Source organism: Motacilla alba, chromosome 3 (genome assembly GCF_015832195.1).
Source record: "Motacilla alba alba isolate MOTALB_02 chromosome 3, Motacilla_alba_V1.0_pri, whole genome shotgun sequence".
Classification (NCBI taxonomy): Eukaryota; Metazoa; Chordata; class Aves; order Passeriformes; family Motacillidae; genus Motacilla; species Motacilla alba.
In genome coordinates, this window is record NC_052018.1 from 85,693,233 (window position 1) to 85,716,991 (window position 23,759).

The following is a 23,759-nucleotide window of genomic DNA, read 5'->3' on the forward strand; positions in this document are numbered from 1 at the left end:
CCTAAAGACAGTGCTGAAAGATGCTTAAGGGAGAGCAGGCAGATGCTATGCCTGGCATCCTAATCAGAGAAGTCACCTGGGCCAAAAGAAACATTCTCCCATTTACTTATGTGCAATCTGAAAAAATAGAAGGCTGGGCACAGGCTTAGCAGCTTTCTTCTTCTCTCATAAGGATGTGAGACTAATTAAAGTCTGTCAGTATCAGTAGAAGATTTGGGTGATGTGAAATGCAAGACTGGGCCTTTTGAATGTTCTGTGAGCAGAAACTTGGCTAGAAGGTTGAAAAGGGGGTGAGGAAAACCGTACTGAAAGCACAAGTCTCTGTATTATGTATTCATGGGATGTATGCTGCCAGCAGGACTGAGAAAAACTAACAATGTAATAGGGAAATAGAAATCTCACTTTTAAGGTTCTTAGAAAATAAATGCATAGTCCTTTCTTTTAGTGGGTCCATCTTGTAGGCTTAAAAGAATTGTTGCAAGCAAGGTTAAAACTAGTACATCCAACAAACCAGAGGCAGTGAAATTCTTTCCTAATGAGAGGAAATTCAGAACTGAAAATAATTGTTTTTAACTTACTGCAATGTACCAGGGCCAGCAGATGTCCACAGATATCCTTTTAAACTGACACTACACCAGTGCAAATAGAAAAATAATGAAGAGACATGAAATACTAACTCTACAGCAAGGCCTTTTGAAAGAGAGGCGCCAGATGGGAACTGCACAGGGCAGCCTGCCCCATTTCCCAGGCTCTGCAGAGATGAGGCAAACTTCTAGCATTTCCACACCTCAGTCCCATGCCAAACTAAAGTCCTGCAAAATCAACAGTAACTGCATCTAGAGCAAACTGTAAGCAGTTTGTAAAGCGTTAAGGTAAAAAGTACTCTTTTACATCGCTATAGAACTCCTAGGAGGCATAAAGAGATCTAGGCCCAAGGAGCTCAACAAGCGTGGAAATTCCTATCATCATCAAGTTGACAACCATTTTCACCAAAGGCTCTTTTTATACATGCTAAGCAATTAATTTATTTTGGAGTAAGTGAGGTAGGTCAGATCATGGAAGCAGTGGTAATTTGATGAAAGCAAATGCCAGTGATTTTGTTCCTGTGCAATGCAATGAACTGGACAGTACAAGTGCTGCCTTCCTCCTGGGGCAGCAAGAGAGCAGCCCAAATGCAGCAGGAGCCACTCAAGAAGCAGTGCCTTTACCTCTCAGGAGGGGTATCTACACTTACCCCAATTCATCCTAGACAGACAGCAGAAGTACCCTGAAGGTGTGCCCCTGAAGACATGACCACAAGCAGTAACCCTATGAATTTACTGATCCTCACCTCAATAACCCTTTTCTGTCTTTGCTTACCAGGCCTTTTTCTCAAGCAAGTTCCTCACGCGAAGTTCTGCCTTACCTGCTGCATTTTTTCCAGGTCAAGGCTGGGCCTGCTGACCTTATCCCCATATCCCTGTCGATGTCTCTTACAAGGCATGACTTGCTCAAGGCCCGCCCCAACGCTTGTAAAGATTAAAGATCCGGAGGCTGGGCTCCGCACCACGGGCTGGAGTCTCTTGGGAGGGGAGGCACTGAACAGCACGGGGCTCGGGCTGGCCTGAAGGCCATCGCCCTGCTCTGCCACGGGCCGGAAGGACATGGCACACAAGTTCTTCACTTCTTCGTCGCTGGAGGAGGTGGTGCTGCCGTCGCCGCAGCAGGTGAGCCGGCTGACCTGGGACCACTTCCGCTTCTCCGCGGCAAACTCTCGGTTGATGCGCTCCAGCTCCTCTTCCGAGCTGTGGCGGTCAAGGCTGGCATGGAAGAGGGCCCGAACCTTGCAGCATTGGCTCTCCTGGTTCTGGAGCTGGTTGGTGGCCAGAGGAGTCAGGGTACAATTCCGTCTTCTCTCTAGTGGGAGGAGGAGATTGAGAAGTGGCAGAGCAGAGCTGGGTCCCACAGCCTATATAAAATGGGCATGTTTTCTCCTGACCTGCTGCTTTCATCTCCTCCTAAGTACACATCTGACCTGTTTCCCCACCTTCTCTTGCCCAGATGAAACACCCCTCAGCAAAATGCTTCCCTTTGTAAGTTTCCAGACCTTTTTTCAGATCCGACTGCTAGATGTCATCCCAAACCATCACCTGGAAGTCTAGTTCCAGAGAAAGAACATAGATCTGTCACCCACCTCACCTCCTCAAGGTGGAGAAGACATGAGCTTACAATGCGTTGCTAGGCACTTGCCTCTAGCCAAAAACATTAACTTCTAGTGACCACTTGTCAGGGCAGAAGAGCCAAGTAAGTTACACTATCCTAAGCATCACCTTTATGGCTCAAATAAATGAGATCTGTTTTCTGGAAATCAAAGTCCTCTATTGAAAGACTTGTCCCACAAGAGAGCCTGTCTTCAGCCACAAGCTAGGCATGCTTTACTTCTGCTGATCTCTTTTTATGCTAAGTATATGGAGCAGGGATTTGAATTCTAACAGGACACATCCTGTGGGCCAGGAATTGAACTTCTGCTTCCCCTGCATAAAAATCTGCTTTAACCTGGGCAGAGGGCATGCACTAATGGCAAACTTAGTGTAATTTAAGAGATGCATTTACTACAGATTTCACCTGCAGGTCTAAGCTACTTCAGATCAAGTCCAAAAACAACAGCAGAGCACCTGTATCTTCTCTACCAAAGACTCTCACTAGATGCAAGAATAGTGCACAATACCAACAGTCTAGGAGGAAGGGAGAGAGATAATCAAATAATGAGTCCAGGGGAATGAATGAACTGAAGGTTAAAATTCAAAATAGCATGGATGAGGAAGCCCAGAACAAAGATGACACAAGTGCAAAAGCATGGAATAGAAGATAAATTTTTAGTCCCAGCTCTGCTGCTGGCATAATTATGGACCATCTCTGCCCCATGTCTGAGCACTGGGACTTTAACACATGGTTAACAATGTCTATTTCTGGTGGTAAAAATGCAACTGCAGCATCTGGCAACACCATCCTCTCCCTGTGAGGTCCCAAATGCTTCAAAGGTGACTGATTTAATGCATCTGTTTGTGGTACATTGGGGACTGAGAAGGAGGCACTTGCAAGAGCACGAGTGAAAAGAAAAACTGACTTCAGCCGTAGTATCCCGGGATCCTTCTATCTTCATCCCTTTACCTCTGTCGATCTGAGCAAGTTCCTGGTTCTCTCCCTCAGAGTCATCGCTGTCCTCATCACTTGGGGGATAGGAGATCTAGGGCACAAGGAGAAAGAAAAGGCTTCATCATGAACACTGAATATTGCTGCCCAAGCCACTTCCCCCACCCTCCCCCTCCCATATCCTGGAGGCATCCACCCCACCTAACCACACACACCCAGCCATAGCACCTTCCTGTACGCACATTCTCATCTCCCGGCCCCAATCTCCCATCGTATCCTCTAACTTTCAGCAACACAGAACACATGGACTACTGCTGTTTCCACCACGCTGCACTGCCAGCTCTCTCCCAAGTACAATGAGCATATCCTGCCTTTCACTTCCCAGACATGTAGCTTACAACCATCATGGCCTACCACATCCACATCACGTGGATAACCGAATCTCCAAAATCTCCACTGCCGAGATAAAGACACATCCTGTCAACAGCACTTGCAAGGCACCCACAAATGGAAGTGGCACATTAGCTTTAGCCATCCTGTGTATGTACCCACACTTCCCCCTTGAAGTTCACACACAATCCACCACAGAACAGACTCACCTTGCTTTCCTACAGGGCAACCCTAAAGCATTTAATAGAAATAAAAGAAACATGATTTCACAGAAACACAGACAATACTGTTATGCTGTCACCTCCAGGAGATAACTTACAGTACTCACTAAACACCTTTGAATGCTCCAAGAGTAACAACAACTCACATATTTTGTCAATATCAAGACTTTTCAGGAACATCTGCTCTGTGTCAGCCAATGGACTTCGAGCCACATACTTTTTCAAAACACATCTAACACTGAACAAACCTGGTAGCTGCCTCTTGAGAGGACTGAGAGACCTGAAACCAAGCTTTTATAGATCAGATAGATCACACTGCTTCTGAGTTTCCTACACAGAGGAAATCCTACCTACCTTGTTACTAAAGTGACTTTTGTTCAGCTGCATAGAGCCTACCTGGAAGTTATTAGATCAAACCACTGAGCTACACAGCTTAGTATGTGTATCTGGCAGCAGCCAAAACCAAATCAATCAAAGGAAAATGCAATACTTAAAAGAAACCTTTATAAGAAACAGTTCTGGAACAACATGATCACGGCAAGATGAACTTCATTATGCCTTACACCTTTTTATTCAGAATAACAAACATGGCCCTCATTCTTAGCTGCCTCAAAATACTTGCTCACAACAGAATCCAGTGGCAATATGTTTCAAAAGGTTACATGCTATGCTTCCACTTTACATCTTTGATGTGATGTACTTGACTTTTATGAAGAGGAGGCAAGCGTGCAGCTATTACACTGATTTGGACCAATTTTACCTCCACCACCCTGGGGAGAGGTCTTTGTAGTGTTTCAGCCACCAGAGACACAAAAGAGCAGCTACACTTACCTAGGTGTCTATGAAAGACACACTGCTGCAGAGAAACAATAATAGTTGAGAAATTCTGAATAATACTGAATTTCACAGCTATTAAATCAACACACCTATTTTGTGACCGTCCTCCAGGACGGTGTTTGGGGCATTTTGTACCCCCCAAAAGCATGCTGACACCTTTTTTCCCCCCTCCTTCTTTAAAGCTACCTCTTGCCCTTCTGTATTTCCATTGCCCTTTGAGAAATCAAAATATATATTCCTTCCTTGCTAATCTTTAAACTACGTTCTCAACTGTCAAAAGATGAATCAGGCAAGTTAGATTTCAGATTTATCCCCGCTGCAGATATTCCTGAAGTAAATGCAGGACGTTGTTTTTCCTTCCACAACTACAATTTTCTTGTATGTGTTCACACACATGCATCATTTAATAAAGGCAGCTGGCACTGAGGAACACTGCCAAACACAGAGACTTCTAGTTGTCCCCAGAGCAGGTATAATACCTTGTTTGTACCATGGTAGTTCACAGAGGGGACAGCTGACACTGAGATGCCATTGTGTAGCTGTTGTACAGACAGACAGAGGTCCTGTCTCCGTTGTAAAAGCTAAGGCTCCCATTCTAACTCGAGAGGTACTGACCTTAATCTGTGGCTCATTCCCACACAAAAACCTTTCATTTGGTCATGGCAGGGTTTTCAGTGCGTGGGAAATCTAGCAGCTCCAGTTTCTGTACAATGTGAATGTCAATACATGGCATGGCACTGCTTCCAAAAAAAAGTCAATGACATCTAGCACACGCAGGTCAAACAGCTACTGCACAATGTCACTGGCTTGAGATGCTTAAGATAGGAGGTGGATTTGAGTCAATGACTGACATTTGAAGGTCTTTGGGTCTACTGCTCACAGGCTTCCAAAATATTCACTCTTCCCTGTGCAAGTGAAATTTTGCCAGCCCTTGGCCTCATATGGGTAACTCTCCTCTACTGAGCCCTCCCCAGTCCCTCAGGCAACCAAAGACCAATTCCCTTGTGAGTTGCCTTAAATACTTGGCTAGAGGCTTTCTTCAGACCACATGAAAGAAAAATCTTTCAAACAAGAGACTCCAGCTTTCATGTCCCCCAACAGAGACCCCATCATTCATAGCAGGCTAACCATTAATCTTGCAGAGCTGAATTTTTTACCTGAAATTCCTTGCCACGACACCTCACACAGGCAAAGATTAATGGAAGATAAAAAAAAAAAAAAAAAAAAAAAAAAAGGATTCTCTGTCAGTCTAGATAACAAGACTTTCCAAAAACTAAAGATCTATGGAATCAAAGACTAATGCTCTGACTAGTTGGAGATAAATACTCTCTCCCTTGGCTCTTCCCAGGCTTTAACAGTACCCTCTCCTAAACATTCAAAAACATTTCACTAAACACAGCAGTATTGTGTTCAGGCCTCCAGCCTCCAATATATTAGCCACATATTTACTTTTGTCCCATTTTCCTCAGAAATTCAGAACTGTGGCACTGCTGTAGCAGAAAATTCAAAAACTTCACATCAAAAATTCCACTAGATCATGGCTTCATTCACAGCAGAACTGTTTAGAGTGAAAGACACCTCTTGGTATCACAATAGTCCAAGCTCTTGCTCAAGCTGGAATAACTAGAAAAGTTGCCAGGACTGTGTACAACACACTCTCTGCCTTAACATGCAAAATTGAAGAGAATAGGAAAAAAAAAATCTGCAATTCACATAAATGTGTGAATGCTTACAAGCTATGCACAAAAGAAGCCAAAAACCAAAGGACAGGTGGCCATCCAACCCTCAGTCTTTCTTCACTAAATGCATCAGAAAGCAGCCTCCTGTTGATGAGGATCACCCAGGGTAACACCTGGGATCTTCAATTCTGGCACCTGACATGCCTTCAGTCATGATAAGAACTCCTTCTGTTCCAGACAGAAACATAAACTAACTTCTCCATGGATTTCATTTCTCATCCATCTCTAGTAAGGAAATATAGCTTGCTGTAAAATCACCAGATGGTATTTAAGGAAAATGTAAGAGTAAAGCTTACACTTTTGAGGGAGTTTTAACATGAATGACAAACTAGGAGATACAAGAAAAAAACTAGACACAGAAAAATATGTCCTTCTGATCACACTGCTGCTTGTCAACTGAGCAATAAACTGCAGTTGAAATTGCCCAGGTCCTAAGGGTTCTTATCACCCTCAAAGTCTAAAGCTCTTAAATACATCAGACAATTAAAAAGTCCCACTATGTTAAAGTGGAGTTCCTCTTGGTTTGGCTTCCAGAAGAGAAACTATCCTGCTATCATACAATCGAAAGCAATGACATTAAGAATCATCTCTGAGCTTACAAAGGATAAGAAATCTCACTTCTAAGGCAGACTAAAACTCTCCCACCAGGCTCCACTTAAAGGCTGCATTGTCCTAAATACCTAAAACACCAATAGCATGGTTTGGTGCAGCAGAGGTACGTTCATGAGGAAGAGACAATACAAAGATACAACTGACCACAGGCAACCCCTTGTTCCTAACTCGAATGAAGAATGCACACAGGCTGGAGGGTATCATTCCCAATCTCCCTCTGGGAGCAAGGGAGGGAGGGAAGGAGGGAGTTTACCTCCAGAGAAGTGGTTTCCCTGGCAGAGGCCAATACTGCCTCTGCTGTACATAGAAGGCTGTTTGTGACCCAGGCTTGCTCACTTCAGGCTGACCACTCCAGGGAATCTCTGCAACTAAGTGAAGTCCCTTCCAAGAGCCCTGGAAAGAGACTCTGCTAAGTTGGTCTCACACCCTGGTTCCTGGCACACAACCAAAAAGCAATGGATGAGCTCAACAATGACTACTGGTTTCTCTGTGATGGGGAACTGATTTCCATTTCTTCAGACTTCAGACTGGAGAAATGAAACCAGTACTCACCTCCCCCCCCCGCCACACTGCCTACAGAGCAGCTGCTACAGACACGGGCAATCTACAGCACAGGGCACTGCTGCTGGCTGTTCTCCATTTCCATCGCTTGGCTTTAGCAAAAACATTTCACTAAATTTCCCCTGCGTTATTTTTCCAAGTCAACAACTGGTACAGTTGCCACAGGACACTGCCTGATCTTGAATGAGGGCGGTGCCATCCTACATAAGAAACTCTGAATTAGAGAGAGTTGGAAAACAAGGTAGATGATGAGACACTGAAAGGCAGTTTTGAGCCATGGAACATTAGGAAGAAGGAAGGAATGAGTCAAACAGACCTTCAAAATAATGTGTAACTCCTCTCCCAAGATCTCCTTTAATTTTGAGCGATATTCAGTGAATATCAGAGAGAATTTATGCCAGTACAACAGGCTGGCTCTCTCCTCAAGAAAAGTTGACAAGTTAAAGTTCAGTTCAATCTTCAAACATCCACATGTGAGATGTGACTGCACAGGCTATATCTGGGGCTCTTCAACAGCCAAACTCCCAGCAAGAACCGTCCTGGTTTGGAAAAGCTTTTCTAGAATATTTTTTCCATGTTACTGTGTTCCTTTCTAATTTTCACAGTAGGTACTCTATTCACCATCTCCTTGCAAATGGCTACAGTCAAACCCAGGGCTCATAATCCTTGAACATGGTCCTGCTTGACAGAGCAGCTTTTGGGTAAATGAAAGCTGGGATGGGCCAGTGGGACACAGTATCCCCTGAGAGCCTTGTTTTCTAAGCCCTACCTATGCCAAGCACAGCAAAATTCCTGTTGTAGAAATGCCAGCTTCTGCATGGGCCTGGAGTATATTAATTGTCAGTGGTTTCACAGATGTGAGGGAAGCAGAGAGTCACTCCAGGTAGCCAAATCTGCAATGCTTTAACAATACAGTTATTATTTTTGTTCAGTGCTTACCATTCTCATACACTGCCAAACATGGTCACTGGCAGCTCTCAGGATGCAAGTGGTGGCAATCATTAATCAAAGAATATGGAAACCAAGCTTCTGTTCTGAGGAGCAATCACTGAGCTGCATTTCCAGAAGCATGGGCTTAAACTGGGTTACCTAGATCTTGAAAGGAAGGCATAAGGCTTACATAGAACAGTGAGCATATGAGTGGTGCATGGGTGTGAGGAGGCACATGCTTGGTCCTCTTACCATTTTAAATCCTCGCCCTCATCCACCTGCACTTTCACAAATACACAGGTGTGTTTTCACCATACTGTCTACAGCCTCTGGAAAGAATTGGCACCTGTGGACAAATCTGACTAGAACTGAAGCAGAGATACACTACCCTTGTGCTGAGGATCCTCATCTGCAAGTGGACTAAACCAGAACACTCTATGCAGACAAGTGCAGTGGGGCTGGCTTCAGCCCTGGAAAAGGGTTGTTGTTTTGACTGGTCAAAAAATGGTTCAGGCCAACACAGCTGACTCTCGGCACTCTCTCATCTGCCCCACATCTCTTCTCTTTGCAGCAGCCAGAGTGTGCAAACCTCTTTTTCAAAATCTTCCCCTGTTCTTCCCAGTGCTAAGGTGAGATGATTTTGCAGGAGGAGACCAAAGATAAAAACACAAGAGGGTTAACAAAATAAAAACCAAACAAACAAAAACCTCTAGAAACCCAGCAAGTCCTGATGCTTCACCATTAATCCAGAAAAGTATGTTTACACCACCAATGAGCCTATGGTGCTTGAACACTTGGAGTGCACAGGCACCAGAAATTAGATACCCCATGTTCCCCAGTCCCAAGGAAGGGAATACAGTGGATGCCTGCAATTGAGACTCCTATCCACCCTGGGTCTGTTCTCAGGAACTCTGGGCAAATATTGTTACATGCTTTTAAATTCCACCCAATATAGAAATAATTACGTGCAAACAGACTAGAACAGACTTCCTTCTACCAATGGTATAGTCACCCATAAAGAGGCACACACTCCTCCCATCAGGCATCACACTTCTGTGCCAGCAAAAGACAAAAGGCATGCTATCAATTAAAAAAATTAGTCTTTAAAAGGCCTCCTAGGCAAAATCCACCAAGACTCCGTTCCTTACCACACAAAATACTCCAAATCTGAGAGAACGTTATTAAGTTTATTTATCCTCAAAGCCACTATGAGAACAAGAATCTCTCTGATTAAACATAGCTGTAATCATGTTTGGAGCCATGGTTTCAATGTTACAAATTTCACTTGTTAAAAATAGAGAAAGAACAAAGTCACTACAGCCCTCACTCAGGAGGTGGATGGCATCTCCTAACAAAGGTGTTACCACAGAAACAGAGTCTTTAATCCTTCAATTTCCTTCTTGACTTCCCAGACTGCTGTGCTCCAAAGTAAGACCACTTCAGCATGGGAGCCAGGGGAATGATGCACCTCCATGCTGAGATGTGTATCACTCTGGTAGCAAGAACTTTTACAAAATTCTCAAACTATCCTTACGTTGTTAGCTTAAGAGGCCAGTTAAGGTTTATAGCTCTGCCACAAGTGACAGAAACCATACACTCCTCCAACTCCACTTCTACCTGCACGTAAAGCTCACAGGTGTGCCATTTCCTAGTAAGTGTCCCACCAATCTCCTACACTCCTCCCACACTCAGCTTCTGCTCCTCACAGATACCCAACCCAGCCCGGCCCCAGGTGGCAGTCACCTGCAAGTGACAGAACTACACCATGAGTTTCTCAACAGCTCGGTTACTCCACTCATAGCTTTGCTGCTGCAATAAAGAGAGCTATGGCTAATTCCTATACAAATTTCAAGGATTCTCATGAGGCTGGCGTTCACCTGTTAGCTTTCTCATCCTGTGTAAGGGAGACAACATAGCTCAGATGAAAACTAACAAAGAAAAGTATCAGAAACAAGCAGCAACACAGTTGTGATGCAAAGAGATCCCTTTGCAAAGGAGGTCCATTCCCCTGACAGCTCTCAGCTTGGAGCCCTGGCAATTCCTGGCTCACACCCGGCAGGAGCAGTGTTATTCAGCAGTGTTGACACCATAAAGCACAGCAATCCAGGAAAACAAAAAGGACCCGAAGGGTTAAAGACCTTCTTTACAGGGCCTCATCCACGCTGCACTAAGATACAGTGACTTAGCTCCATCTGTAATTTACAGCCCATTTGCTGCTAAACCTCAGCTCCAAACAGTCAGATTTAAAGCAACACTATTTATCAGATGCTTATAGCCCTCTCAGACATAGGAGGAAGACAGTACAGGGGACACCTAGAACTGGAGAGGCACCTCTAATAGCTGATCTTATCTGTAATGGATTTACTCAGGGAGGGACCATGGGAGCTGGCTGCTCACACCAGTGCCAACCATTCCAGCCTTGGCCACGGGGATTTAAATACAGCCCTCCCGACTGATAGCCCACCCCACCCCATCAGCCGAGCTCAGTTACTATTGCCGTGATGGGAAAAGGTTTCCTTGCACAGGCCAGCTTCTCAGGCAGTTTACAGCAGCTCCTCAGCATTCCATGAGTCCCCTCAACCAGGGAAGCACGGCTGACAGCAGCTGGCATAAACAACACATCTGGTAACAGTTTTTCCATTCCCTACTCAAAAGGCTCAGAGGGCAACTGCCTTTGCCCTGAGATACTTCCTTAGCAGAGGAGAAGCTGCTTGTGTTGGGAGACCTCACTCGACACTCACCTCTGCTCAGCCATAAAGAACTACATTAGCCACATTTGCAAACACAAGGAACAATGCCTTACAGTCAGGCTGGAAAATACATTTGGAGCACATGAGATATTTCAGGCTTCTCCTCCCCTCAAAATCTCACATTAACCCCTCTGAGTGCAAGCAGATGAGAGCTGTTTCACGTCTATGGATTTACACCAAACTTCTTGTGTTTTATCAGAGAGCAAACCAGTAGGTTAATCCTTTCAGACCAGGTCTTTGATCCGTCTGGTCAGGCACCTTCAAAGTAAGAGTTAGGAACATGTCATAACTTGTAATGTCTCTCGCTGCACCAGATCCTTTCCTGGTAAATATTTTGTGATTCCAAGTGGTTCCTAGTTGGGAAAATCTGACAAATGGGTTGTCAGATCATCCCACACATGGAGGGATGACCTAGAAAAGAAGACAGAATTCAAATATTCACAAAGACAGAATTTGAATATTCACCCTCTTCTCCAATATATGGCACAGAAGGCACAAAATTAAATTAGTATGAGGTAGGTCCTAAACAGATAACAGGTGGTCATTTGGCAGTGTGTAGTTAAGGTGTGAAATACTCTGCCGCAGGATGTTCTGGATGTAAATACCCCTACACAGATTAGATGGTGTAAAATGAACAGGTTTAGGCAGGAGAAACTTACTGGGTTACTAATGCAGGAGGACAGGCTACTGGGGGAAACTGTAGGTCTAGCATGGGATGGATGCTCTTAAATCCCATTCATGGAAGCAGAACACAGAGCATCATGCAATTACCTGCAATGTCACAAGGTAAGGGGGATGTACAGAGCAAAGTGTGACAGTGTTCTGCCAGGTCCAACTCACCCCACCACAGAGTGCTACTGAGACAGTGCCCAAGCATACTAAATCAGCATCCCCACATATCAGTTCAGGGACAAGATGGGAAAAGCTCCATTGCATTGCAGCCCTCTGCAACATACCATTGAGCGGATTCCCAAAAGTGATTGGCTCTGTCCAAGCCATAACAAAAAGAGTTCTCTGAGAACAAAAAAGTCTATACATGGAAGCTGCTGATTTTTCAAGACTCTAAATTATTTCAGTTTATATGCTTCACATCAAATACCTCTGTTCTTTCCTCTTAATTAGCCTTTGGCCATAGAACTTTATTCCCTTGGAATAACCAACTCATAGGAATAAAGAAAAAACTATATTTAAAAAGAACAAAACAAAACACCACATGCAAGAATAGTCTGGCTGCAGACAACTGTCTGGAATAACCACTTGGCTTTGTGTGTAATAACTGGGTGACAGGATATGGAAGGATTACTTTATATTTTTCCAGCTTACATCCAGACATACTCTTAGCAAACTGGAGAACTTAGCTGCCTGTCTGGCACCTTTCCTTAGGATGGGAAATTCCCCATTCAACCAAAGGAAATTTTATTCTCATCTTATGTCCATATAGAGCTTGGCAGATTGTGTCATGCCAAGAAATAGGGACATCAGTTAAATAAAAACCATCATGCATCATGGAAACAATGTGACCTCGTTAGGAAGGAGTAAGATGAGACAGATTGCTGAGTAAAATAAGTGTGAAGGGGTAGGATCTTTGTGCTATCAGCAACTCAAATTGCGTTATCTCCTTGAAATCCTGGCTCAAAGCCAGGTTTGTAGCCCAGACAAATCAATTAATCAGATACCAAACAATAGTTTGGTCCCTAGATATATCAGAAACTAAGGCCCGCCTATTGCCATTGTGGACATTAATGAATATTGTGGTATTTGGACATCTCACAAATACCAGGCATCTCCCATCCTTTCATAAATCGAAATTTTGATAAGGACCATCTACCTGAAGTCAGGCAACAAACCTCAGGTGAACCTATCCATGAAACAGGAGACATGGCTAATAAAAGCCTCCTCTGGAGACCTAAACTCAGGCATTTGTTTCCTTTTCCTCCTTAGAAAGCGTTTCAAGCCCTGAACTCGTAGTTCTTCTCATATGGCCTGATGCTGGAGCTAGGATGGGGAGGTGAATCCAGGCAAAGCTGCAGAGGCCTTTGGTCAGGTCAGGTGTGTTTGCTGGGCACAAGGACCAACCAACCCAGTCATGCTGTTTGAGGAAGGCAACCCACAGCCTACCAGGCTACCATGCCTTAGGGACACCTCCCCAGGTTTCACTGCATCTCCTGGCTCACAGCACTCATCAGAAGGGTGCATGCCAGATGCACAGACATTGATCTGCTCCCAGCACCACAGCTCAGGCCTTGGCAAGCTGGAATTCACTGCAGCAAGCTGAGCCTGGATGATGAGCTGCCTGCAGAAGAGTGCTGTGGGAGGAGAGGGCTGGAATCAAAGAAACAAGGGGCTGGTCCACACCAGCTGCTTTGTAAAGCCCTCACAGAATCTTCTTTGGGCTTTTAGTCCCTGCCACCCTTAGATGACATTCTGCTGTGCTAACACAGAATGACTTGAAAGAACCAGGATTTGGATTACTGCACATGCAGCCATGTGGCAGCTACAGTGCAAATGTACCAAGCAAGATAGTTTATTACATACAAGTCCAACAGGAAGTTTCCATAAGCATCCACGGTATTACACCCTCCATGAAGCCATCAAGGATGGTCCAGAGAACTAATCATGTGAGTTCTTCACAAGGGTGCACTGTTGTGGCATTCTAATTCTTCTAGAGCTGCTCAACAGGACAACAGCAAAAGTCCACCTGGCTGAGCACTTGATATGCTGCAGTAATTACAAAGGAGATTAAAACAATAACAAAACAAACAAAAAAGAAAAACAAACAAAAACAAGCAAACAAAAAAAATCCCCTCGTCATCATGTAAGATCTGTTCCCTCTGCCTCTGCCAGCTCCTGAGATGCCCCAGCCTAAAAATGCCTGTCCTACAGGAACTGAACCATTCAGTGTGACATACAGACTGAGGTACATATGGATGCCAGGTCTGTGTCCAAACAGACCAGCCCATGGCAGAAAGGAGGTTATGATGGGCACAAAAAGCAAAAACATAGCAAGAGAGGGAAGAAATGCCTGGAGACACCCTGAGCTGTCCACCCCCAAGGAGTGACCATGCCAAACGAGAAGAAACCTTACTGGAGCCATGCTTCACCTGCTCGCTGCATCCCCACAGCCTGGGCAGCCCTGTGCCCAGACTGGCACGCAGACAGCTCTGCATAGGTCACACTGGGCCATATGTCCTTTACATCGACTTTCAGGCCTGGGTCACAGCAGAGTTCGCTGCACAGGGAATGCTTTCAGAGCAGATAAAGGTCACAACTAATTGGCTTTTCTCTAAATCCTTGCCTGGGTGTTCCCGCTGAGTACTTGTGGGTGGTGCTGGTGCCTATTCACAAACAGCTCAGCTGGCTGACTGCTGGTCACCGGTGGCAGGAGGACAAACAGGCGCTGCCCACGGCCACGTACAGCAGCTCCTGCGGCAGCACGCAGCCCAGCACACACATACCTGTGCTGCCGGTTGCTAGGAAGAGCTGGATCACCCGGCAACCTGAATCCCACTCAACAGGAGAACAGGGGCTACAGATAAAGGCACGGGAGTGGGAGGGGTTGGCGCTGCCTACGATGTGTGTGGGAGTGTTATTTCCCACTGAAAAGGGAATACAGCCCTTGGTTCCCATTCTGAGGAAGCCCAACAACACTGCTGTGACCCCAGGCATGCTCCAGGAACAGCCAGGGAAGCTGGCCAGGCTGACACATTACAGCAGAGCGGTGCCCTGCCCACCCACCGCTCCACAGAACTCTCCTAAGCAGATGCAAGCCTTGCTTCTTACTATTAAAAAAAAAGTGAACCCACGTTTTTGTGAAAGCCATATAATAAAAATAAATAATTACTTTGTTTTGCTTTCAAATATGAGCTCTTTCAGTGCTCAAGAAGACATTTAGCATCCCAAACAGTGCAACAAATTTGGAACTTGTAGGACAATGCATGACAGCAGGAAATGAAGAACTGCACTATCCAGCAAAGAAAAATAATCAGTTTTCACTGAAGTCCCCAAGTTAAATACATAGCACTGACTTTTCAGAATTTAGTTTTTCATTCAAATAAAAACCAAGAATTGGGAAATACAAGGAAAAGTAATGAGATTTCTTTGTGCCTTAGGGAGGTGGACTTTTTTTAAGCTAGTCCATAGTTTCCTATCAGTCATAAAGGCCAGCTGAGAGAATGTCCCAACAAACTACCTCAATTTCAATGAATTCCCCATCATGCTGTATATGCAGTATCTGCAATTTGTCTGAAGTATCACTCTTTGGAATCAAGTCATTACAGGAGATTATCAGTGCTGAATGTCTGCACAGAAAAGATGACAACCCTTAAAGATTCAGATCTTCAAAGCCAAGTAGAAAGAATCACAAACTCATTATTTTACAATGCCTCAGGCAGAAGTCTCAAAAACCTAAGGCTTAAAGTGGCTGGGGTTGCCTGTTCTACTCTTTGCCTCAGCTAAGTACCTATCACAGTCCTTCTAACCCACTAACATACATATTTTCAGCACAAATTATCACAAGCCTAATTTCAGGCATATTCATATGTACTCCAAAAGTCAAAATTGTACTCACACACTTAGATTCATGCATTTGTGTCTTTCCTGCAATTACGACAAACCAGAAGCACCTAATGTAGCCAGCTGGCGTAACAGGAAGAAAAGCAAAGTTCCAATGAAAAACAATGTCCTCCAGCTCTAGAGGAATGAACCTGTGGCATCTCCTGAAAAACCCATAAAGGAGAGAAAACTTGCATACACCACAGCGGACAAAGCTAAATTTTCCCTGTGCCAAGCTGAAGATCTGTGACACGCAACAAGCAGTCAGCCCAAAGGAAGGCAGAAATCAATCTGTCCTCATTCATAGTAAGCTTGAGCACTTATGCAGACCTTTGAAAGCATACCCACTGTGCATCAATAATAATGCTACTCCACTCTTATTTTGGTCTAAGGGGGAAAAAAATAATGCTCCCAGCTCCACAGAGTAACAAGCTACCACAAGGACACTGACTGCAGGAGTCACTGCCTGCAGGCTTGAGGTTCACTTTGCACAGCCAGCTGAATCTCCTTCACACAGGGAGGATGAAGATGATCCCCAGTTGCCTGTCAGGGCTGGCCAGCCAGACCAGAGTCTTACAGCTGATTGCAGATACAGATGCCAGTAGAAAATAACTGAGATGGATTTCGGGCCCCCAGTGCTGTGTATGCTCACATATAACCTGCAAGAGTACATGAAGAGAACTGACACAGTGGCTTTGCTAGCACCTAGCACACAATTCCCTTTAAGCAAGTATAAGGCTAAAGTTATGTAGAAGAGAAATGCAGTTCTCTGTCACCAGAACACTCACATTTGACTTTGTATCACTGCTCAACATTAAGGAAGTGACAAACATGTCTGTATTATCTCTGCCCAAGATCAAAGTGAATATGCCAAGTACATAAGTAATTTAACAACTTTTGTGGATTAGAACATCAGTTGTATCACCTCCAAAGTTGTTTGTGTCAACAGCAAGTTGGAATGAAATTGCCACCTTTAAAGTGCTCAGTCTTCTTTAGCTGCATGTTCCAGCCACTTAATTTTTTAACACACCACAATCCAACTGTTTCATTCTGATAACACCTAGGGCCACTAATTAAGGGCTTAGTTTGACTGGCAATGCACAGACTTGTTCCAGCTAGATGCTCCCTGCCCGAAGGAGCTTGCTTGCAAGTAAAGCTCAGAAAACAGACACCCACATTTGAGCCACTACATAAATAGCAAGGCCCCAAGAGTTAAAGAGAAACTTGGAAGAAACACATTTGAGTGAGAAACCCCAACCCCAAATTGTGAGGGTGAATAAGACATTTGATTTACAGAAAGCTCATGGAATTGGTTAGAGAACACTTCTAGGGGCTCAGTATCAGTACAATATCACAAACCCACATGCAAGCCCAAGATATGCATTTTAAAAGCTCCTTGATCAGCCTGACTTAGTAGTTCAGGAAATGCTTCTCAGGGCTACAAGTCTAAAACTAGGAAAGAAAAATTTAAAAAATATACTAGACTGTAATATTGGACAACTAACACAAAAAAAATTAAAATCAGGCATTGAGTTAGAGGCCCCTCTTGCTTTCCTGGTTTTGAAGCATTTCACTACCATATGGGACACTCCCCTGATCTCACTTTTTCCTCCTGTCTCAACTGCTCTGGAACAGACCCAGTTGCCAGCCATTATCAAAGATGATCCCTGATCCCTAACCTGTAAAGTCACATCTACTTCTGGCTCAAAAGCAGCCAAAAAGGTTCCTAAATCTGGCCTAACATCTAGCCAATAACATCAGACCACTGAAGCAAGTGGTAGACTAAAGACCAAGGCACCAGGCAATGCCCTCTCCTTTCCTGGATTGAGCCACAGAAGCTGAAGGTTGAAGAGCTGAAGCTCTTAAGCTAACAGGCTGCACTATGAGCTCAGGAGCGGACATGCTGCCCCTGCTACAGGGGCACAAGTATCCAATGGAAAGACATGTCAGAAAACTTGACATCCACAAGTACATAGGCTCTGATGAGATGCTTCTACAAATGTTGAGAAAGCTGGCAATACCATGGCTAGGCCATTCACGATCATCTTTGGAAGGTCATGGCAATCAGGAGAGGTGCCTGAGAACTGGAAAAAAGCAAATGTTATCCCAGTCTTCAAAAAAGGCAAGAATTAGGAGTCAGGGAACTACCAGCCAGTCTGCTTTACCTCAATCCCTAGAAATGTGATGGAATGCCTCATTCTGGAGGCCATGTCTATCCACATGGATAACAAGGAACAGTCAGCATGAATTTACCAATGTCATGCCTGACACACCCAATTTCCTTCTGAAATGAAACAACTGCCTGGCTGGATAAAGAGAGAGCAGTGGATATTGTCTACATTGACTTCAGCAAGACTTTCAACACTGTCTCTCACAACATCCTCATAGGAAAACTCAGGAAGCATGGATTGGATGAGTGGACAGTGAGGTGATTGAGAATTGGCTGATGGTCATAATCAGTGGCAGACATTCTGGATGGAGGCCTGTCATTAGCGGTATCCCCCAAGGTTCAATACTAGGCCCAATATTGTTTAACTCATTCGTCAATGACAAATTTGGGAGGAGTAGCTGATACCCCAGAGGGCTGTGTAGCCCTTCAGAAGGACAGGTAGGAGAGATGGGCACAGAGGAACCTTCTGAAATTCAACAAAGGTAAGTACAGAGTTCTGTACTGGGGAAGAACAGTCCCACGGACCAGCACAGGCTCAGGTGCTGGAAAGCAGCTCTGTGGAGAAGGGCCTGGGGGTCCTGGTGGACAACAAGCCATCCATGAGCCAGCAATGTGTCTTACGGCCAAGGAGGCCAATGGTATCCTGGAGTGCATTAGGAAGAGCAATTCCAGCAGGTCATGGAGGCGATCCTTCCCCTCTATCATGTCTCTCTTGTACTGCCATCCTCAGTACAAGAGAGACATGGAGCTCCTGAGTGGGTCCAGTGGAGGGTAACAAAGATGATTAGGGGACTGGAACATCTCTCTTACCAGGAAAGGCTGAGGGAGCTGGGCCTGGTCAGTTTCAATCACAGGCAACAGAGAGAATCTCATCAATGTATATAAACACCTAAAGAGGGGGTGTCAAGAAGATGGAACCAGGCTCTTCCCAGTGGTGCTGAGAAATAGGACAAGGAGTAACAGGCAGGAACAGATAGATGCACAGGAAGTTCCACCTGAACACGAGGAAGAGCTTTTTTACTGTGTGGGCAACCAAGTCCAGAGAGGTTGTGGAGTCATTCAAGAGCTCCCTGGACACAATCCTGTGCCATGTGCTCTACCATGACCCTTGTTGCTTGAGCAGGGAGCCTAGAACAGATGATCCACTGTGATCCCTTCCAACCTTACCCATTCTGGGATTCTGTGAAGCAAGGTCAGCTGTCTTCCAAGGCGAGGCACTCAAATTTGAACCCTAACTATCACACTTGACAGCCCAGTCAACCTTATCAGAAACTGCTGGCTGAGCAGGCTAACCCAACATCAGGCGAAGTGTCAGTCAGTCCCTCCCTTCCCACTATGGTGACTTCTGGTGAAAGGGAAATGGAGGGACACCTTCTGAGAGACACCAGCACATCTCAAGTCAAAGTCCTCTGAGGAGCCTGGGTTGTCAACTGCCTAAAGGCCAGCTTTAGAATGGAAAAAGAGAAGTCCATTACATCAACACCCAAAGACTGCTTATTTTGTGGTTTCACTTATAGAAGGCCATGGCATCTTCTCAGCTTCTCCAAGTGGGGGAAGACTAGGAGGACCTATCACAGCCACACTAAACCAATTCAGGACACATCATACAAAAATAAAACCTTTACAATGGGCAGAAATTTCATCCTGAAAAGATTCCCAAAGCTTGGGTGCCAATCCAAGATTGGTCAAATCTTCCACACTTGTAAAAATGAGTTGACAATTTACCCAAGGACAGTCTCCTGGGACTTTGGCTAATTTCAGTACAGTTGTAATCTAGAAGCACAACAGCAGCTTGCTTTTCCTTCAATTTGAGAACTTCCCAAAAAAGTTAAAGTGCTGAAGCGAGTAGGCAATGAAGGAGATGAGCAGCTAAACACAATGTTATTAAAGCTCAGAAAGCACTTGGTTTGGGTGGTGAATGTAGCTCAATTCTTACTCTATCCAAACTTGATGCTCATTCTCCACTTACAAGGCTACAGACCTCTACAGACCTGATTCTGTGCTCTCACCTATATTTTCACTAGGTTTCAATGACAGGACCTTTTAAATTATCCATTTACCATACAAGCCAGAATACATACAGACCTGCATAGGCACAGACCAAGGCCAGGAAGGCTGAAGTCTGGTCAGTGCCTGGCAGCCCCACATCATGAGGGCAGTAGAGAAAAATGGTACAGGACATCTGGCCTTGACATAGGGTCCATACACAGCACAGCCATCAGAAGCTTCCACACTGCTCACCCCCTGTGACACCTCCCCAGGGTCCCTACCTGCAAGGAGCTCTGGTCAACACCTAAGAGAGAGCACTGCACACTCCATTAAGCAATTAGTATGCTGCTGCAAGGCTCAACCAAGACCAGGCAGCTGCACATGGTCCCCAAAGGCCTACAAAACAGATTTAAACCCAGAGTTTGCAAGTCTGGCTTTCTGCCCATACACATGTGTACCAGTCATTGTAGCACTCCCCACTGCAGACTGCAAAGACAGTGCTGATGGGCTATGCAATAGCCTTGCAGGCAAGGCACAGTGCAAGCTTAACTGTCTCCACTGAGCCTGCAAAAATGCAGACCACCTGTCTGCAGCACAAAACCTTGGCACTAACATGAACAAAATGGCTGCAGATGCCCACTCATGCACATTTTCCTGCATGCCTCCAAGCATCCTGAAGGCTGTATCTACCTCCGAGAGCTCCTTCAAAAGACTCTCACGGTTTCACCTGAGGCTCCAAGAGACAAACAATAAAGCTAAAGGGGGAGATTGCAGTCATAAGGCCCAGAAACACAGTGTTAAAAAAACCCTCACTGCCTCTGCAAATATTCTGCACTGAATCAATCCACTACAGCCTAAAGCATTGCCCTTACGTTACTTCCAAAAATAAAATCTAACCCTGCCTCCCCTGAGAGCCACAGAATGTGCAATCCCCGGAGGAAGAAGTACAGCAAACTTTGTTAGAAACAGCGCTGATGTTTCATCAAAGTTGCCATCAGCCTGTCCAGAGTGACTGCGCAGAAGTGCAGCCACACGGCAATGAGCCTCTGTGTAACACATACAAAAGACTCCACTAGAGTCTGGTATACGGATCCCCAGCCCCCAACTCAGGCAACGAGGGCTGCTACTTTTCCCAGATCCCTTCTTGTATTTGGGGCCAGGTGCTGCACTTCCCACAGCACTGGTGCCAATCCAGAGTAATTCTGCTGATTTCAGGGGATATCCCTTGGTTCACAACAATTTTGCCAAATCAGGATCCGGTATTTTTTTCTCATTCGTCATGGCTCCATTTTTATCCTGTGGTATATGGCTCAAAAATTCCTCTTTATATTTGGCAGGAAGGGCTTAGACAGTTCTTATCCTGAATCTGTGGTCCTCAGTTTTATTTTAAACATTAAAAACGGATGTAAGAAGAATCTGGAAAGCTATGGGTCAAAGCAATGATCCAGCCTGCAAACTTCAGCTCAGATTCTGGCCTTCAGGACCAGAAGAGAGAGAAATGCAAATAACAAGCTGAAAGGCATTTTAGGTAAATCATGTTTGTACAGTACCTAGCACAGTGGGGTTCTAGCCTGGAGAGGGCAGAGAGGCTACGGATTGCCCACGTACAAAGGTATCTAGGCAAATACCTACACAGTTAAATGTGAATCCCATTCAAAAGGAAAACATTCTAAAGAACAGACAGATACATCTGTCTTCATGCACCTTTCTGTATTATCTGAATTGTGCAGGGTAATTCTGAGTGAAAAGGAACGGGACTTTAAGTAACAAGGAATACAGCCCAGGCCAGTTCCTCCTGAGCACACTGGCTGAGAGGAAACTGACCTAGCATAATAAACACTGCAAGTTTCCAGCTTCTCGAGGCCCTCTTAGCAGTTACCTGAAGGGGACAAAAAACAACCGAGACAAAACCGGCTTTCCTTACCTTTAGCTGGAAAGGCTGAATTTCGTTCAAACTCTGGTTCCTGAGCTTTTTGGTGAGGATCTTCAGCATGGTACAAATCCGAGGAGCCAAGAAAGGGTTAAGCATACACACACGCACGCATCTGCCGCGCCGCTGCCGCTACGCTCGGCGGAGCTGCGCGGAGCTCGCATCCAGCACCGCAGGTACACGGCGGCGGGGCACGGCTCCGCACAGCCGCTCCGGCTGCGTCCCCTTCCCCTCGGCCACCGCACCCTGTCCTACAGCCCTCCGCGCTGGGACGCAAGGGGAATCCCTCTCCAAAGCCTACAGAAAAGAACTGAACACCAAACTTCCTCTGCCTTCCACCCCCTCCTCAGTTATGCTTCAGAAAGGAGGGAGGTACCAGCTGGCAGCGTGCTGCAGGGGACGAGAGACACTCGGCTCAGAGTGCTCACTGCGGGACGGCAGAGCTCGCTGGGCGAGGCGCCGGGCTCCGCTCATGGCAGCGCTCCCGCCCGCTCAGTCCCGGGCGGGCATCGCGCCCCGCCGCTGCCGCGGGCCGCCGCCGCTACCCCGGGATCCCTCCAGCACGGCCGCCACGGGAAACTTGTAACAAGCGGCGCGGCAGCCGCTGCGCACATTGGCCCGACGGGGCGGGACGGGGCGGGACGGGGCGGGGACTCCGCTTAAAGGGTCACCGGCCCTTCCCGGCCGCCGGCGTTCCTTGAGTCCCCCGACGTGGGCGGGCTCTGCTCGGGCTATGGGGGGTCGGTAGCTGCCTATGCGCTACCGCATCCTGGCCCGCAGCCCGCTCAGTCCAAGGATCCCAAAACGGGATGCCGTGACTCGTCTGTCCTGTCACAGATCCATAGGGAGGGCTTGAGTCCCTTGAGCCACCCCGGGAACTTGCACGGCGCCTGCAGCAGCAAGGAAGCTCGCCACAGCCTTTCCCCACAGAAATGCAGGCGCGGGGCCAGGCCAGCACCGGCTCCTGCTGCGCCAGCTGTCCTCGGGCACAAGCAAGGTGCCCCGTTTCCATGGGCAGTCACCCAGCACCTCCCTGGCGAAACAGTCAGGAAAGTTATCAGGGGCTGACTTGATAGGCTCCCGGCCACTTTGAACCCACAGGAAGCCGCCGACACGTTTGCCAGCAGTAACAACAAAGGGCTTTCACCCACTGCCAGCTCCGTGCCAGCGATGAACTCCCCGCGTCTAGGTGAAAGGTCCCTTTTGCCCATTACCAGTCCCTGGGAGCCAGCAGAGCCTTTTGTCCCAGCCTTCCTCCTGGGACAAGCTAGGGAGCATTGCAGAGGTCTCTGCTTGTGTTCAGAGGAGCACAGGCTGGTTAACTATGGGTTTCCAGTTCTCAGCCAGCAGGCTTGTAACAAGATAAGAGCACTCCTAAAGTGCTGACGGTGGAAAAGAGAGAGCACATCTTTGCTGCTGGGGAAAGGGCCTCGGTTCAGCTCCACTTAGCAAAGTATTTTCTCTTGAAGGAGTACAACAAGCACAGAGTCTGAGCCAGAAAGCAAAATTTCTGCTTTTCAGATAGTGCCTTCTTAGATGTCTGCAGTAGGAAACTGTCTCAGCTGTTAAACCATACTTGTTCTGTGTGTTCTGCATTCACATCGTGGACTTGTTTTCACCTATTTTTCCCTGAGTTCACACCACATTGAAATCACAATCCAACCTTATGACTCTAAGCCACCACATATTGCTATAGGTACTTCTGCTTTTCTTATTTCATGGATTAAAAAAAAAAAAAACAAAAACAGAGAATAGTGCACATGAGCAGATTGCTAGTCTGGCATCCTGCATCCAACAGGAGGGACTGAAACCAAAATCCTCCATAGAGATATGCAATATTATATTTAATACTAGATAAGAATTATTCCTGGGACCTAACCAATAACCAATGTATATCCCAAACAACTGAGATTCTCTTATAATGTTTTCCCTTTTTTTTTTTTTTTT

The 23,759-nt window shown here is 45.9% G+C and overlaps 1 protein-coding gene across 3 annotated transcripts in view; it reads right to left on the reverse strand.

The window, feature by feature from the left end:
• Positions 1-22,437, reverse strand: part of LOC119699247 — a 60,492-nt gene extending 38,055 nt beyond the window's left edge. For 2 of the 3 annotated variants that reach the window (XM_038132477.1, XM_038132475.1), the window contains exons 1-3: positions 21,807-22,437; positions 3,151-3,226; positions 1,406-1,896 (exon numbers count right to left, since the gene is read on the reverse strand). In XM_038132477.1, the coding sequence (XP_037988405.1) occupies positions 1,406-1,896; positions 3,151-3,226; positions 21,807-21,911 (672 nt within the window). In that variant the 5' untranslated portion in view covers positions 21,912-22,437. The remainder of the gene's footprint in view (positions 1-1,405; positions 1,897-3,150; positions 3,227-21,806) is intronic. The other variant, XM_038132478.1, reaches the window with a different exon arrangement.
• Between the last annotated feature and the right edge of the window lie 1,322 nt (positions 22,438-23,759).